The 17,272-nt window shown below is 34.4% G+C and overlaps 1 protein-coding gene across 50 annotated transcripts in view; it reads right to left on the bottom strand.

Moving 5' to 3' along the window:
• The window catches only part of LOC106881370 (kinesin-like protein KIF13A), a 692,738-nt gene extending 682,542 nt beyond the window's left edge, over positions 1-10,196 (bottom strand). For all 50 annotated transcript variants that reach the window (XM_089350407.1, XM_089350417.1, XM_089350419.1 and 47 more), the window contains exon 1: positions 9,938-10,196. In XM_089350407.1, the coding sequence (XP_089206533.1) occupies positions 9,938-9,992 (55 nt within the window). In that variant the 5' untranslated portion in view covers positions 9,993-10,196. The remainder of the gene's footprint in view (positions 1-9,937) is intronic.
• Positions 10,197-17,272: the final 7,076 nt, after the last annotated feature.

The following is a 17,272-nucleotide window of genomic DNA, read 5'->3' as shown; positions in this document are numbered from 1 at the left end:
TCTTTCTACTATAATTCAAGGCATGAAATTTGTAGGGAGGTGGCAGTCAATTACATCGACCCTTAATGCTCAGCAGATACTTATTTTATTAAACCTGAAAGAACTTCAACAGGATTTAAACTTGGGTCTGGTGGAATAATGATTCTGCCAGCTTCAAGAAATCAAATTTAGGTATTCCTTATTGGACTAATCTACAAGATTCATTAGGAGATAAACTTACATATGATAGCATAGAAAGAACAGATTACCTTTATGAAGAATCCTTCAACTTTGCTGCTGCTGTGTTGTAAATATTATCAGTTACATTCATTAGTTTTGCAATAACTCAAGGCCTACCAGAGTTCTCAAACAATCGGTACAATAGTACAAGTTTTGAGTGGTGGTGTCGCATAAAAAGCACCCAGTACACTCTGGAGTGATCTGGCATTAAGAAGGGCATCCAGCCATAGAAACCATAACAGAACAGACAGTGGAACCTAGTGACACCTCTGGCCTTACCAGCTCCAATCAAACCATCCAACCCATGCCAGCATGGAAAATAAATGTTAAATAAGATCTTCCATATTCAAGGTTAATAAAGAGAAAATCACTTAAAATCGATAGGCTTAGAACATATTTCTTATTATGTAAATTTAAAAAAAAATAGATTCATAACCAGAATGGTATTAAGAAAGATTCGAAATACCAACTAACTGAGAAACAAGACAAGAAATTCAGAAAAGATGGAACTATCACTTCAAGGCCAGTAGAAAATTTGGGAGTTTAAATTTTTACAGCGAACACTGGTTATAAATTATTACCTCGAATTTCACATATTGAATTGTTTGATAAATATGTTACATTATTGAATTCCATTCAATTCCGTCATTGTTAAAAATTTATACAAAGCATTTTTATATAATGCTTGTGAAATTTATACAACTGATGTGGGTTGGATGGGTTTTGTTGCTATTGTTTTTTTATTATTATTGTAAGCACTATGCAGCTAATTCTACAACTCTCAATAAAGACATTTGTTTTCACTATTACGAGCATATGGTACTTGTACATTAAATACGCATCACTTATTCATAGCATGTTTATATATATTTCATGCAGTGTGTAAAATGTGATTAATACAGAAGACTTATGGCATACATAAAAACTGTATTATGCTTAGAGGCTTTGCAAGTTATTCTGCATGCTTTACTGAAAGAAAATAGAAAAACAGTCCTTTGCATCAGAAATAGGATTTTAAAGGAAAATAAAAGAAACTAGTCTCAACCTAAGTTCATATTAAAATTTGATAAAACATTAAAAATTTATAAATAAAGCATATCTTTTACCTAAATACTTTTTAATGACAAAATTCCTGATAGCATGTTGATGTTTGCTCTTTGAAATTCATAGAGTTAGCAAGGAAAAAAACAACTACAACAGCTTAGCTTTCCTTAGTTTCCAAATAATTATTTTACATGTCTTAACACAACTGCAACCTTGAAGTAACATTACATTCAAGACCTGACAACTAGTTGCATTTAAAATGAATTATTCGCAAAGAAACAAAAGGTAATTCAGAATATTTAAAAACATTACATTATAGATTTACAATACATCAATATATTTTCAGCTGTATCATCACACAAGACTGGTGCACAGTTGAAATACCAAATTTAGAAAATTCCAGTTCTGAGTTATATGAAGGCTGTTGCAATCAATTCCTGGGCAATGACCTGAGGACAGTGTACACTAAAAGACTTCATTGATACTATCAGTCACATAAAAATAAAACACCAAGGTTTGATAATATTCCTCAAAAGGAAATATTTCATAAGTTTTCTATTTCTCTACTCTATTGTCCTCTAAACAGGATGATTAAACATTTCTACTCAATACAGTGAGCCATAGCAACTGATGTAAACTATTGTTTGTTAGGTTAGCAGTGACAAGGTTCCATCAAAGCTGATGGGATACTGAAGTAGATGGCACAAAACAATTGAATCCATATGAGAGTTAAGTGAGGTAACTAGTGTAAATCACACACAATGAATAACCAAAGAAATAACTGTTGTTAATGATGAATATTTTATTTCAGTTGTCAAAGGAATTTAATATAATTAATCTCAAATTTAGATAGGAAACTTAGAAAAATTACACAATAGTTTCTTTTTCTTTCAGAGTAATTGTTTTTCTTCACTTTTCCATGGCTAACAAGTTCTTTCCAATCACATAGTTTTAAGTTCAAGTCCACTACATAGCACTTGGGCAAGTCTTCTACAATAAATCCAAGCTGGCCAAAGCCTTGTGAGTGAATTTGATAGGTGGACCTGAACAAATTATATATATATATATGTGTGTGTGTATATATCTGTGTGTGTATATATCTGTGTGTGTGTATATATCTGTGTGTGTGTATATATATGTGTGTGTGTATATATATGTGTGTGTGTATATATATGTGTGTGTGTATATATATGTGTGTGTGTATATATATGTGTGTGTATATATATGTGTGTGTATATATATGTGTGTGTATATATATGTGTGTGTATATATATGTGTGTGTATATATATGTGTGTGTATATATATGTGTGTGTATATATATGTGTGTGTATATATATGTGTGTGTATATATATGTGTGTGTATATATACGTGTGTGTATATATATGTGTGTATATATATATATATATATATGGGGAGGGGTATGTGTCAGTGTTTGCTTGTTTTGACATTGAGCAATAATGGTTGATGAGTAGATGTCATACAAGTGTTGTCATTGGTTTCCCATCTTCTGTGACATGTCCAGACATGGGGGAAAATTACCTTGGTTGGGAGCAGGTGAGGGTTGGCAACAGGAAGGGGCATCTGCTCAGAGAAAATGCATTTCAACGAAGTCTGCCAGGTCCATGAAGGCATGGAAGAGTGGACATTAAAATGATGTATGATAGATGCAACTACAATATATCAAGGACCACAGATAATAAAATACAAGCCTGGTAAGTAGAATCTTAAATTTCTATTCTGTCAGAGCCATCTTAACCTATATCACTAATGATATTTCTCAACTGGGGTCTATGCAAGATTTTGTTGAAATTCATGAGTAACTAATTGAATGTAGTTTTACAATACACAAAATATTTTTTGCTTTTATGATGATTCCTCTAATATTTATAAAAATTACAGTAAGATTTTTTTTTATATATACACAGCAAATGGCTACAGAAGTCCAAGATAGTAAAATAGGAACCAAAAGGGTCCATAGGCCAAAAAATGGTTGAGAACCACAGCTCCACCTAAAAATCACAGACTATATGCTTCAAGCCTACCTGGAGAAGGCAATTGTTAACATTACAGTGAAGAATGTCAAAACATACTATTTTGAAAAACAAAAAAAAATTCTTAAATAGTCTCATATATCATATCTGTAAACATTTCAGGAGAACCAATATCGTTTTTAAATTAGTTATTAAAATCTCCAATAACAATTTTATTTTGACCATATATTTACAGATATCATCTAGGCTGGCACAAATTATAGGATTTTTTAAAAAAATCTGATCAAGCAAACCCATATAAAATATTGATTTAGTAACACTGTTTTCACCTCAATTCAAATCAATATTTATAAAAAGGAAAAGAGGGGGAAGGGCTACTCTCCATCCCCAGTTGTATGACTATATTTCCCTTTTAATACAATTAAAAAAGGAAACTGTACCAAAACAGTGCAGATTGTTAACCATCTTAATACAAACCCACCTGAGATTTTAAATTAAAAATCTCCATAATACAACAAGCAAAGTAGCTGGTTGTAGTAACTATACTGAGAAGTAATGCTTGTCACCACTTCAACATGGTCGCTCCATATAAACTAATGTTACAACCATATTTTAATACCAAGCGGATGCCTCTTCTAGCTGGTTACTGATGTAATCTGCACCTGATATATATTACAAAGCAGGGAAGCATTACTAGAAGATGGTAGGGGTCCACCCCCGCCTGCTTGCAATATATACTGGGGTGCAGATTTCATCAAATAACCAGCAGGTGTCCTCCAGCGTTAAAATGATAGTAATGTCAGTTCATACGGAACCACCATGTTGAATTAGCGACAAACATTACCTTCCATAATTTTCTTCGAAAGCCATTTTTATTCCAATACCAGTTTAACTTCATCATCCTCCTCCTCCAACTCTTGTTTTCCATGCCGGCATGGGTTGAACAGTTTGACAGGATCCAGTGAACTGCAGAGCTGCACTGAGCTCTAATGAGAGTTTCACATAGAGAAGGAAAAAAAAAAGTATGCAAACAAGACATGATCCCCAACCAGTCTAAGGTAACAGTTACTCGAAAGAAGAATTGACACAAACCCCAACGACTCATCTCGAACCCATGTCAGAAAAGTTAAGTAGAACATAGAAGGAAGGAATGATGGTCATATTCTTCCAAATGCTGGATTGTTTCTGAAATGAATTGGAAGATTCCTATAAAAATATGGTTATGCAAGAGTTGAAATGTCTCCAAAGGAAGAAAGTAAATGAATTTATTTCAGTAAGTTTACTTCTCAATAACCAGTTGAGATTAGTGGATGCTTATCACTTGCAAAGTCTTCAGAATCTGGTAATAAAAGAAACCATTACAGGAAGAAGAAAGCCTGCAAAGAAATTAAGATTGTTGCCAGAATGTGATAAAACCCTATCCAAATATCCTGTCCTCAGTACTAATGAGGGTTTCTAACTTTCGGACAAGGTCACAAAGAGGTAATGGTTTATAGGGAACCCATTATTCAACTGGTGCAGAATACAAGGGAAAAAACTTGCAGCAAAATGGAATTTTCTTTCACTTCAATACTTTTCCAGTATTAATAATAAAGGTCTTTCTTTTAGTAGGTATCTGTTGGTCTCAAGAGACCTTGGATCTGCACCTGAAGAAATCATATCAGCTGCTGATAGTGATGCAGCATCTGCTGTGGCTGTGGAGACCCACACAGGAGTGACAGTCTCACATACAGCAACTTCATTTGAAGGAGGTCTCTGCTGGCGTTACTGATTTTCTCTTAATAAAGGTTTAAAAATAAAATTAAAACATCAGATATTCTAGAATACTCTGTGTCTAAGAACAATGGAAGTTTCTGAGGTTTAACCCTTTAGTATTAAAGCCATCCAGATCCAGCTGGTTTAAAGTTTTATATTGTTTAAAGTTTAAACTGGCCTGATGTGGCCTTTCATAACTTTACAATATCATTCTAAAGAGTAACAGTTACTTCATCAAAATCTCAAAGCTACAAGATAATGCATGATTAACTCAAAACAATAGGGATGAATAAGCATTACTTTTGACAGAATAAAGGGTTAATATATTTTACAAGTTTTTCCAGGGTACCTCATCATGTTGAACCTGCTGTAAAGGACATAAAAATCATTACAACAAAGTTTAAGAATGGAGATCAACCAGTACATTACATCCTGAATGTGATCTGTCAAGCATGGTAAAGATGAAATGCAAAATCAACCCCAGTAAGATGGAACAGAAATATTTTTATCTACAGATATGATAATTCTGCCATTCACCACCATCAAAGAGATGGTAAAAAGCATAAACATTGCACAGGAATGAAAGAAAATATCACATCATCAGTGAAGTTCACAATGATCTGAACTTGAACCTTTTAGTAATATTTAAACTTGGTCAAATATCCTTTTTTTTTTTTCCTAGTATTACATTTAACTCGGATTAAGTCATCTATCAAACATTAAATACCGTTTTTTAATACCCATTTCTCCAGGTTGACATGGTTGTCATATTCATAGCCAAAAGTAGTTTTTATACAGGTGATTAGAACTTTGTAAAAGATGCAACTACCTCCATTAAGAACTGGGAACCTCTAAGAGGGAGCCTTTACGTGAACATTCGACCAGCTAGAAATAGCAGCTAAATCTCAATGAAATTGCCATATTGAAAACGTAGGGACACACTGGATAATGTAGTCCTAACATATGCAATACCTAAACGCAGTGTAGTCATGGTTGGCATAGCTTTAATTATAAGTCGGCTCATTCAGGATGACCTAGGGCTAAACAATAACACTAACTCGTAAATCATGCTAGTCTTTTTATGTTCAAATATTATTCACATACATCATCTTATCTCTAATATTACTTGAAGCAAGGTTGGGCTGCTTTATCAACCACCTACCTTGTCATAGCCCTTAATCATAAACCTGAACCATCTATTTATAAATGAAATCGCTTTAAAATAGGAGTGTCTTAACTATGCGACTCTTGAAGCCGAATATTCACTCACCTTTTGTATAAGTACCAAAAACTGAACAAGAACTGCTACCTTTTAAAAATTTATTTCACCAAAGTACACACATTAATTGCATGACGACCGTACTTCATCATTTCAGATTAAATCTATCCAACGTCAACATAAAAGGGAATATATTAATTTATCCCAAGATCAATTGATTGGGTCAATAACATTTATCTTAGTAATAGGTCATTAATACTTGCCTCGAATTAAATAGCCACTAACTTGTAGACTACGGACAGATATTATATTATATATAATATTTATTCAATCTTGATTAGAAATCAACACAAACTTATATCTACCCTTGCTTATGTTAGTGATTTTAATAATTCTTGATTATATAATTTTTCCGTACTAGTTCATTGAAAGTACTATATGATACTAAACATCCAGTTTTACCCATATAACAGCTTTCATACAACGCCAGTTAGATCGAACACATGTACGATTAAATTGAATATGCATCATATCTATTGAATATGTGCCCTATACTCTGTGATATAGAACTAATGATGTCTAATGAGTCTTCGAAAATGCTAACAGAAAGAATAGCGACGATTTTAGAGATTTTAAAGAAATGTTGAGCAGAGGCGAAGTCGCGATTTCAATTCTCGATTTCAGTCATTTCCCGTCGATCTCTTCAAATAAATACACTACAGAAGGGCATGAACATCGCACAATACCAACTACAATACATCTAACACGATGTTCGTATGTCAGAACTCCATGTTACATAGATGAAAATAAAATATGCATAAATAAATAAATTTAGCATGTATAGTAAAGATCGATCAATTAGTGAACAAGTACATTGTATATTTGTTACTTATGTACTTTATTTTTTCGGGCGTGCCTTTCGGGTACCTTTTCGTCCTCTGCTTTGTTTCAGACGCATATTTCTTAGATTAAACCAAATTACACTTAGTCATATTGATGGACTAACTGATAAAGAAAGGGTTTTTTGTTGTTGTTTTATACATATATATACAAAATCAATAGAAATTTACCAATAATCATGTAAGTCACGAGAATTTTTTTTTAATTTAAACTATATAAATAAAAATTATTTATTAGTATAACATCGGTCGTCTTGCAGTGAAAGCTAGTTTGTTTCTTTAAATTTATTTGCGCCGCTTCTTTATTTTACATATAAATAACGTGGCAAGTATATAAAAGCTTTAATATTAAAATGTTTTTTTTTTTAAAGTTATTCATTATGACACCCGTAGAGTACAAATTAGGAGTGGGTGCTTCAAATTAAAATAAATGCATTTACTACCACGACAAATGGTTACTACATTCGCTGTAGATCCTTTTGCATTAACGGGTAATTTGTAATCCGGTCTGTTGGGTTCAATTGAACCCAACAGACCGGATTACAAATATACCTGGTCAAAATTTAAAAAAACAAAAAAAACGAATAACAAAAATGAAGATCTAAAATCTGTCTTATTCTTTAAAATTAACCTAATTATTCTTGCCTATCAAAATCAAGACTTTATTTATGCTTTTCTGATAATTTAGGGATGGGCGAGAAAAGAAAAACTCGTTTTAGTCTAATTTTTTTTAGTACAACAAACAAAAAAACTGAAATAAATGAAAAGAAATGCAACATATAAAACAAAATTAATTCATCATATCAGTCTAGAAATACATTAGATAGACAATGTTCACTCGAATATTGAAAATCAAAACTGCCGAGATAAAATTACGACAGCTAAAAATCGAAGAAAGTGACATCGATCACCGGTTCGAATGAAAAAGTACGTGCGACGACTGCACAGGTAGGTAGGCAGGCATGACGTCGGTGTAGTATTCAAGGTTGTAGGTGGCGGAATACAGCAACTAGTTAGCGGTTTATTTGACAGACTGCGCTTTAAAGTTAGCCATCGTAAAAAGGAAAACATTAAATTACTACGGCTTCATGTTCGATGTTTGACTTTTGCTTTTATTCGAAGTACGTAGGTGAGAGAGATATTCTTAAGCATAAGGTGGGAAAATATTCATCCACGTGTGTGTATTGCAATCCATGAAAGAAATAATGGTGATGTGTATGATCAAACAAGGCGCGCGTATATCGATAAGTGCATACGCATACGCGCACTTTCCGTCTCTACACAACTGGTTCAGTACCAGTTTGTAGGGAGAATCGATAATGATGTATAAATCTAATTTAAACAAAACCAAGATAAATATGAAGAAAAATAAACAGTGGCGTACGATTCTCCACAAACGGTTAAAAAACACTTCCTCTATCATTTATTTCTCAATAACACCAGAATAGCTACAGGTGAATGACCGCTTTTAACAAAAAATATTTATTTTAAAAATTAACCAACTGTAAATTTTAAAATACGACTAATGCATACTAAAAGAAGCTCGGCTAACTAGGTTGACTTTATTGACTTCCAAATAGAAAGAGACAATAAGGTGGAAAGTGCGCCTGTTTAAATTTACCTGTAGAACGAGTGTGGTCGCACACGCCAGACGAAAGAACAACAAGTGGACTTCATTGAAGAAAAATAGCATACGCTTTGAATTATTTACTGCACTATATCTGCACTGAAGAGATCATGTTCTATCAATCATAATAACTGTGCAGTTTCAAATGAGGTCTCGTTTTAATACACTTCAAAAATTCAGAAAGGTACTTTTGATTAATTCACAAGGTTAATAATATAGTGACGAGAACTTAGCAATGAAATACACATTTCATTGATAATTTTCATGAATAAAGGTACATTTCGCACAATACATCATTGTATTAAGAGTATTTATAGACTAGTGTTAAAAATGCAAGACGTAAATAGAATTTATAAAAGGGGGTGGAACCTGTCATAGTACGTACGCACTATACTGGACATCTGTTGGAATTACACAGTAACAACCATAAAAATACGAGTCGCAGAATGCAACAAATGGCAAATACTTGCTATCATATAGCTAGAGATGCGTTCAATATTTCTATAAGATACCTAGCGGGTGGGTTGTTTTATCTGTTGTCTCAGAAAGACAACACACAGTAGCTTAAAATGCACATAGTAGTCGATATTTAATAGCGAAGCGACTGGACGGCCTTCTAGGGAAAAGAAGAAAAAGAAATTGACACAACGATAAATCGATATGTAGAGTTCAGAGAGTAACATTTCGAAATATCCACGGTGATAGAAATTTAGTGTGTTGAATATATTGTATTAAAGCTGTTTATTATAACACATGTTAAACAGACGATACCGAAAGGAGGTGGAGAAGAAAAAAAAACCGTTTTACAAAGATAAACATAACGATGAATAGACACACACGCATATATATACATGTATTTTATATATGTGATTACGGTTTCTGAATAACTGTAAAGTATGTTTATCTTTATTTTGTTTTAACGGGATAGAATCATTAGAAAAAGGAATTTGTATGAGCATACTATGTCCCAAATAAATTCATTTCTATCTCCGATATTTCTGAATGAAGGTTAGAAGCAGAATCGTAACTGCAGTAAGTAACAGTTGTAGCCGGGGTTAAAGACACTCAATTAGAAGGAAAAAATAGCCACAATGGAAATAAATAGCGATGATATAAATGACTTCTTTTACTACTCTTGTCAGATATCTCTGTAGTGAATAAATTTGTCTAAAAACACTCACCTCGTCTATTCATAGGTCTTACACGCACTGCGACTTTGACTTTGTCTGTTGCCATTTTCGCTCTCAATTAGCAGTTATAAATGAAAGTTTTCTAAATGAAACGTCAAATTAGATCCATAAAAATAAGATGTAGTCCATAAATTGTGCTTGTCGTCTCCGTCATGGCACAAAATAAGCTAGTAATCCCAAGCCATGCACTTTATCTGCTCGCGATGCAATGTCTGCTATATCTCCGCGACGCCATGTTGCTTAGAAATACGACATCCGGGCACTCAATGAGTCATTGGTTGAATTTATAAATTATTTATTCGCTTCGATTCATTTGTCTGGTGTCATGCAATCGGGATGGAAAGAAAAACTAAAATCGAATTAAAGTCGCAGTTTACTTTGCATATAGACATGGGAGAATATAAATATATTAAAACATATACATATATTCATTCATATGTTTGCGGGGGAAATGAGGGAAGGTATAAAATATTAACACAAATATTGTCTACCGTAAGGAAGCGAAGTATACATTGTTTCATATTAATATACAGGAATTCAGACAGCAGTATTCGAAATTCATTCATTTTAGTTTCCCTGTACAAATGGAAAGTGAGTTGTATATATAACTGTTGAAATATGTTTCTATAAACTACTCTTAAATATATTTAGGAAATAAAAATACATATTCTGTTCTTGGCAATCAACTTTTTATTACCGTATAACACAATTTCCGAACTTTACTTCCAGTTAAATATGTTTCTTCACGTCTGAAGAAACAGTTTAGAACATTGTACATTATTAATAAAATTATTTTTTAAACATCTCTGATACGGGATACCCACTTAACGAACTAAACATCAAAAGATGGTGACTAGTCTTCCGAATGTTAAAGCTTTTCTAAATCTCACTGGAATATATTTATGAATATTCAGACAACACTTTCTCCCAATGCGGAGTTTCGGGAAGTTTTACCATTCCTTAGAATGAAGGGCTTCAATTCAATCTTAGATTAGATGGTATATCTTCAGCCCAATCCTCTGAAATTTATCTATGTACTTGATGGTATTTCATTGACTACAGAATTTTTTTCTATTATCATGTTCGGAACAACCTTATCATCAATCTATCTCCATAAATAGTTTGATGGTTTTTCAAACTAGGAACTTGTCTGAGCTCTCGGAACAAATATTTCTAAAGCTGGATGCTTTTTTTTTTTTTTTTTTTTTTTTCACAGTTTAAACTAAGAAAAGAAAATAACAAGCTTGGAGGAGTTTTTACCGATCAGTATCTGAACTATTACGAAAAGAAATGGAATTAAAGAGAACCATTTCCTAAATCAACAATGCCGTTCTGTACTCTTTTTTTTTTATCAATAAGCTAATAAATTCTATGGTTGTGTAGGCCTAGTCACCTTGATCGAACCGTCCTATCATCAAACGCCTCCCTGCAGTGATCATTCCTTCCTTTTCTTTTCGTTTTTTCTTTTCTTTTCTTTCTTTTTTTTTTTTTTTTGTTGTTATAATCTATCTAGGACTGCACTATCCGATGTGAACTTCCCGTTTTAAAGACTGTAAAGAGTGATATGAGGAAAATTTGGCTTCTTTTTCTACCAGGTCGATAAACAGATATAACAGCTTCCCTGTTATATCATTAAACGCATCGGTATGACCCACGGGCCATTCACATTGGAAATGTCTTGTTTCATTCCGAGATCACATTCTATCATATAACGTGTGAATGGGACCGTTCCATCTAGTTTACCGCCCGACCAGATTTTGGTAGCGATTGTAATACAACACTAGCTCTATCTTATCGACCAGACTATCAGATGTCCTTATTCATTGATGGTCACAATGCGCTACCCCACTTCTCTTGGTTGCGCCCTTCTCTTCCATTTGTGACCATTATGTCTTTTAGAGGCTACGCTGAGCTGGCAGAATCGTTAGCACGCCGTGAGAAATGCTTGGCGGTATTTTGTCCGCCTTTACGTTCTGAGTTCAAGTACCGCCGAGGTCGACTTTGCTTTTCATCCTATCGGGGTCGATAAATTAAGTAACAGTGAAACACTGCGGTCGTTGTAATCGACTAATGACCTCCCACTAAATTTCAGGCCTTGTGCCTCTAGTAGAAAAGATTATTCAGATTAACAGTACAGTGGCCAGTGAGAGAAACTTTACTTTTATTTCTTACAGGTCGGGCGACCTTGTAATCCAGTTGTTTCTATTTAGGGTATCACGACACCCTAGGGTGTTATGACAGTTGTTAAGGATGTCACGAGGTTTTAAATTTCAGTAACACATTTGATGAAAAAATGTCAACAAAAGTGTCATGTAGAAGGAGATAGGGTGACATGAGTGACAGAAACATCAGAAATCACTGATGCAGAAGATTCATTGTCTGCTCGAGGATTATTTTAATAAATCATGGTGTGGCCTTTGAATTATACCTTTATTTAGCACTCGCACGCACGCACGCACACACACACATACACACACACTCACACAGTCCTTTGAATTAAAGGTATTTCAGTTTCGTTGTAGAGGCAACAAACAGGTGGTTATATGTGTGCGCGTGTGTGTGTTGTGTGTGTTTGTGTGTTGTGTTGTGTATTTATGATGCTGGGAAAGAGGTTGTTGTTATTTAGGTTCATGTTAACCCTAGAATGGAAGACCTAGATTCAAAAGTGTTCCTGCTAAGACCGTTCCATCTTAATTTTACACATAACACTCTGTAAAGTGGTTGACATTAGGAAGTACATCTAACTGTGGTAAGAACAATACTAAAGCTGACAGTTGAGCTTAGCACATACTTGTGACTTGCCAACACCTGTTAAACTGTCAACCCATGCCAGCATGGAAGATAGACGTTAAAAATGATGATGATGCTGACAGATACATTTAGAATTACATTTTCCTATGTGCCCTTCCCTTAAGATGGTTGAGCAAGATTTGCTTAGGAGTTGGCTACTATTTCTACTTAGTTGAGCCATCATATAGAGGCTCCCTCATTGGTTTGTGATAGACATGTTGGAGCACAAGTAGAATTGGCCTGAGAAATATTCTTTTCTACTCTAGGCACAAGGCCTGAAATTTGGTGGTGGGGCACCAGTCGATTAGTTCATCCTCAGTACGCCACTGGTACTTAATTTATCAACCCCGAAAGGATGAAGGACAAAGTTGAACTCAGAACATAAAGACAAACGAAATACAGCTAAGCATTTTGCCTGGCATGCTAACGTTTCTTATTTCTTTACTGCCCACAAGAGGCTACACATAGAGAGGACAAACAAGGGCAGACAAACGGATTAAGTTGATTATATTGACCTCAGTGCAGAACTGGTACTAATTTAATCGACCCCGAAAGGATGAAAGGCAAAGTCGACTTCGGCAGAATTTGAACTCAGAACATATCGGCAGACGAAATACTGCTAAACATTTCGCCTGGCGTGCTAACGTTTCTGCCAGCTCACCACCTTTGGCCGAAGAAATAATAAACATCAAATTTTCCAAATAAAAAGAAGTGTGTATACAAAAAGGAAAGTGAAGTATGTTGGAATAAAATGTGTATGGCAACACCAAATAATGTGTTCAGCAAAAAGAAAAAGTATTTTAATGTTTAAAATTTGAATGTTGTTACATACTATAAAAAAAGTATAACCAAAGTTTGATGGTGTATAAATACTGTGAAAATAAGAAAAAGATAAGTAAGAAGAACAACCCTTTTATTACTACATTTCTATTGAAATATATTTCTTAGCTTTCATTTTATTTTGAAAATAATGAAGAATTTAATAGATACCATATTTGATGGCTTATAAAATACACTTTTTCTATAAAAAAAATCTCTCAAAAATATCACCCTGGCACCTATATGCAAAACTGGGCCTATTTTACATGCTTTAACATGTTAACCACCACAGCTTGTTGCTGGATCTTTCTGGTGACACTGCATATTTTGTGCAGTCACATTGTCTACTCTTTAATTTCAAGATGTAATTTTTCTGCATTTTTACAAAATTTCATAATTAAACTTTAATATTAAGCACTCGTGTTATTTGAATATCCTTGAAACTGTGTCAAAGATACAGAATAAAATATTTTCTCAAATCATGAAAGTGTACCAACCACTGGTGGTGCATATGGCAGTTGTGTGAAATTTGAGATGAACATCCAGTGATACATGTGGCAGTTAACATGCTAATCAGGAAAAGTTTTTCCTGAATATGAGCTGCTGAAATTGTGGTGTGTTTGATATGCCCGTGTGTCTTTTATGCTATCAAGTATGGTAACTTTGTCATAATTAATTTGATGTTTGGAACACAAACTAGCATAAAATTTTGATAGACATTTTGAATTTAAATCACTATAACCTTTTAGCTTTTAACCCTTTCGTTACTGTATTTTTTTTTAGATGCTTTGAGTTTCTTTCGATTACTTTAAATATAACAAAGAATTTAGTAAAATAACTTAGTTATCATTCAGCTAGTATTAGGAACATAAATTGTGACTAAGGTTTGGTGGAAGATTTTAATTCAGAACTTATGTAAATAAGACATTTGTACTACAGAGCCAGAGCCGGTTTCAGCCGGGCTGGTAACGAAAGGGTTAAACCAACTATATTCAGCTTAAATATTCTACCTGTTTTATGTTCAAATGTGCCAGATGTGGCCTGACACACTCACCCTACAATATCATTAAAAAGATATACAAGCACATCATTAAAATCTCAAAACTATGAGATAATACATGATTAATTCAAAACAGTGTGAATAAATAAATACTACATTTAACGGAGTAGAATTAAAGGATTAAAACAAAATATTTGTATCATAGAACCAGAGATGGCTTCAAGGCCCTTCATATTGAAAAGGTTAAAGTTCAGTTGCGTTGTACAAAAAGAAGGCTGTGTACATTTTATACAAGAATTTGTCAAAGCAAGTGTTATACTGAAAAGAAAATTCCTGGCTAAACACTTTTAATAAGTCACATGCAGGAAATTCGAGGGAACCATTGCTGACCAGTTTGGATGTAATCAACATCATGATAGTTCTGCTAAAAATGAATGATGCTGCTGCTTGTAGCTGCCAAGTAGGCTAAGAATAGTCCCTATGCTCATTGCAAAAAAGCAGTTTGCATGAAAAAAACGGAAGTGGTTGATTATTTTTAGTCATGTAAAGTGCAAAATAGAACAACATTATTTATTTATTTATTTATTTATTTTTCAATATTTTAACACCTTGGAGAATATACCACAGCATTTTGTCCAATGTTCTGATGATTTTACCAATAATCCACCAATATTTTTTGCATTATTTATGTGTGATGTAAATAAAGATAATGTCTTGAATGTGAATGATGATGGCAATGGTGGTGGTGGTGGCAGCGGTGGTGGTGGTGGTGGTGGTGGTTGTTTTGGTGGTGGTATTGGTGGTGGTGACATTTAAGAATGTGATGCATGTTATAAAGTTGTGTTTTTGTTATTTGCTTGTGATGTTGTTATTTAACCTCGGATCATGCTTGTTTCAGATCATCTGGATCAAGCATATGCCAGATGCAACGATCAGTTGTTTTAATTTGGCCAGCCCACCCCCACCCCCAAGGCATGGTGTTTCTAGGATTATATTTTTAAAGTGGCAGAATCTCATTCGAGGAAGATTTGGCCACTATTTCCAGCAAGGGAAGGAACTCAGTAGAGCAAGGGTTCCCAGTCTGAGTTGTCTGTACTTCTTGGAGGTTCTAGATAGCATTTCAAACGATGTGACAATGAGGGGAAAGCAGATCATCATCATCTTCATTGTCATTGTTGGTGTCATCGTTTAATGTCTTTTCCATGCTGGCATGGGTAGAATGATTCAGCAGGAGCTGGCAAATCAGAAGACTGCACCAAGACCTGTTGTCTACTTTGGTATGGTTTCTATGGCTGGATGCCCTTCCTAATACCAACAACTTTACAGAGTGTATTATGGCACCATAAACAGTGAGGTCACCAAGTAACAAGACCCTCCAACTGGAGGGAGTAGTATTGAGGGACAGAAAAGGTGTCTTGCAACTGAAGTGAAACATGGCTACCTCAGATGGAGAGGGAGAGAGGAGGGACAGAAGGTGATGAAGATTAGATAGGGACGAGGAAGGGGCCAAACGCTTAAATTACAGAAAAGGTGTACAGAGTGAAGTTGACTGGGGTTTGGAGAGGGAGAATTCATAAGATTGCAAAAGGAGAATGGAAGCTGAGAAGGGTTGCAATGAAAGGGAACTGGTAGAGGGAGGGGCTGTTAGGAGGATATGTTGTAGGGAAGAGATTTGATAGGGACAGGTGGTGTATATAGAGAAGTGGAAAGGGAGTGGAGAGAGTGAAAGAGGGAATGCAGATTTTTTATTATAATCCTTTTATACAGGGTGTCCACAAAGTCAGGGTACATGGAGTAAATAAAATAATAGCATAAACAATTAAATATAGGAAATAACAATTTCTTAAAGTATGTGTTAATCCCTATGTGGGCACATGGAGTGAATAAAATCATAACATAAACAATTAAATATAAGAAATAATAATTTCTCAAAGTATGTGTTAATCCCATGTACCCAGACTTTGTGGACACCCTGTAGAATAAAAATATTAACTCTTAAAAATAACATTATTCTACTAACCACAAGAACTTTATTATTCTACATGTCACTGTATGTTGCTGTATCGGTCAGACTATCAGAAGTTGTTACACATCACTGATCACAATGTGCTTCCAAATTTATTTTCATTGCACCTTTCTTTTCCATTTTGACTCAGATCATTTAGCTAAATCATCTTCTTATCATCATAGACGCCTTCTGAGTGACCTTTTCTGATCTCCTGGGTACGACATAGCAGCTGCACAGGTCTGTGAACTTTGCAACATGTCCAACAGTGGAACTTGTCCTTTCAGTATTCTGCAATCACATCATTCACTCTGCTCCATTCTTGAATTATTTCATTTCAGATGTGCTCCCTCGGGGATATTCCTGACAAGGATCTTTCCATGGCTTTTTGCATTGCAACTAATCATTGTTCTTCCCTCTTCATCTCACTTACATATAAGCATGCAGATAAGATAGTGCTATTGAAGAGTCTGGCACATTTGGTCTTGTCCAGCTTTGGACAAGACCAAAGCACATCCTTTATTGAGATAAGCACTTCCCATCCTGCTCTTATTTTCTTCAAGATTTCGGCATCCACGTCTCAATATATATTTGCCGCATTCCCTAAGTAGACACATGCCTTTACCTCCTTCATTTCATCACATCCCACTCTATCTGGTCTTTTGTTATGTTTTCAGACCACATACAATTTGTTTCCAAGTGGTCTTTTTTA

The sequence above is a fragment of the Octopus bimaculoides genome, chromosome 4 (genome assembly GCF_046866305.1).
Source record: "Octopus bimaculoides isolate indiv1 chromosome 4, ASM4686630v1, whole genome shotgun sequence".
NCBI lineage: Eukaryota > Metazoa > Mollusca > Cephalopoda > Octopoda > Octopodidae > Octopus > Octopus bimaculoides.
This window is presented reverse-complemented; position numbering and strand designations above follow the sequence as displayed.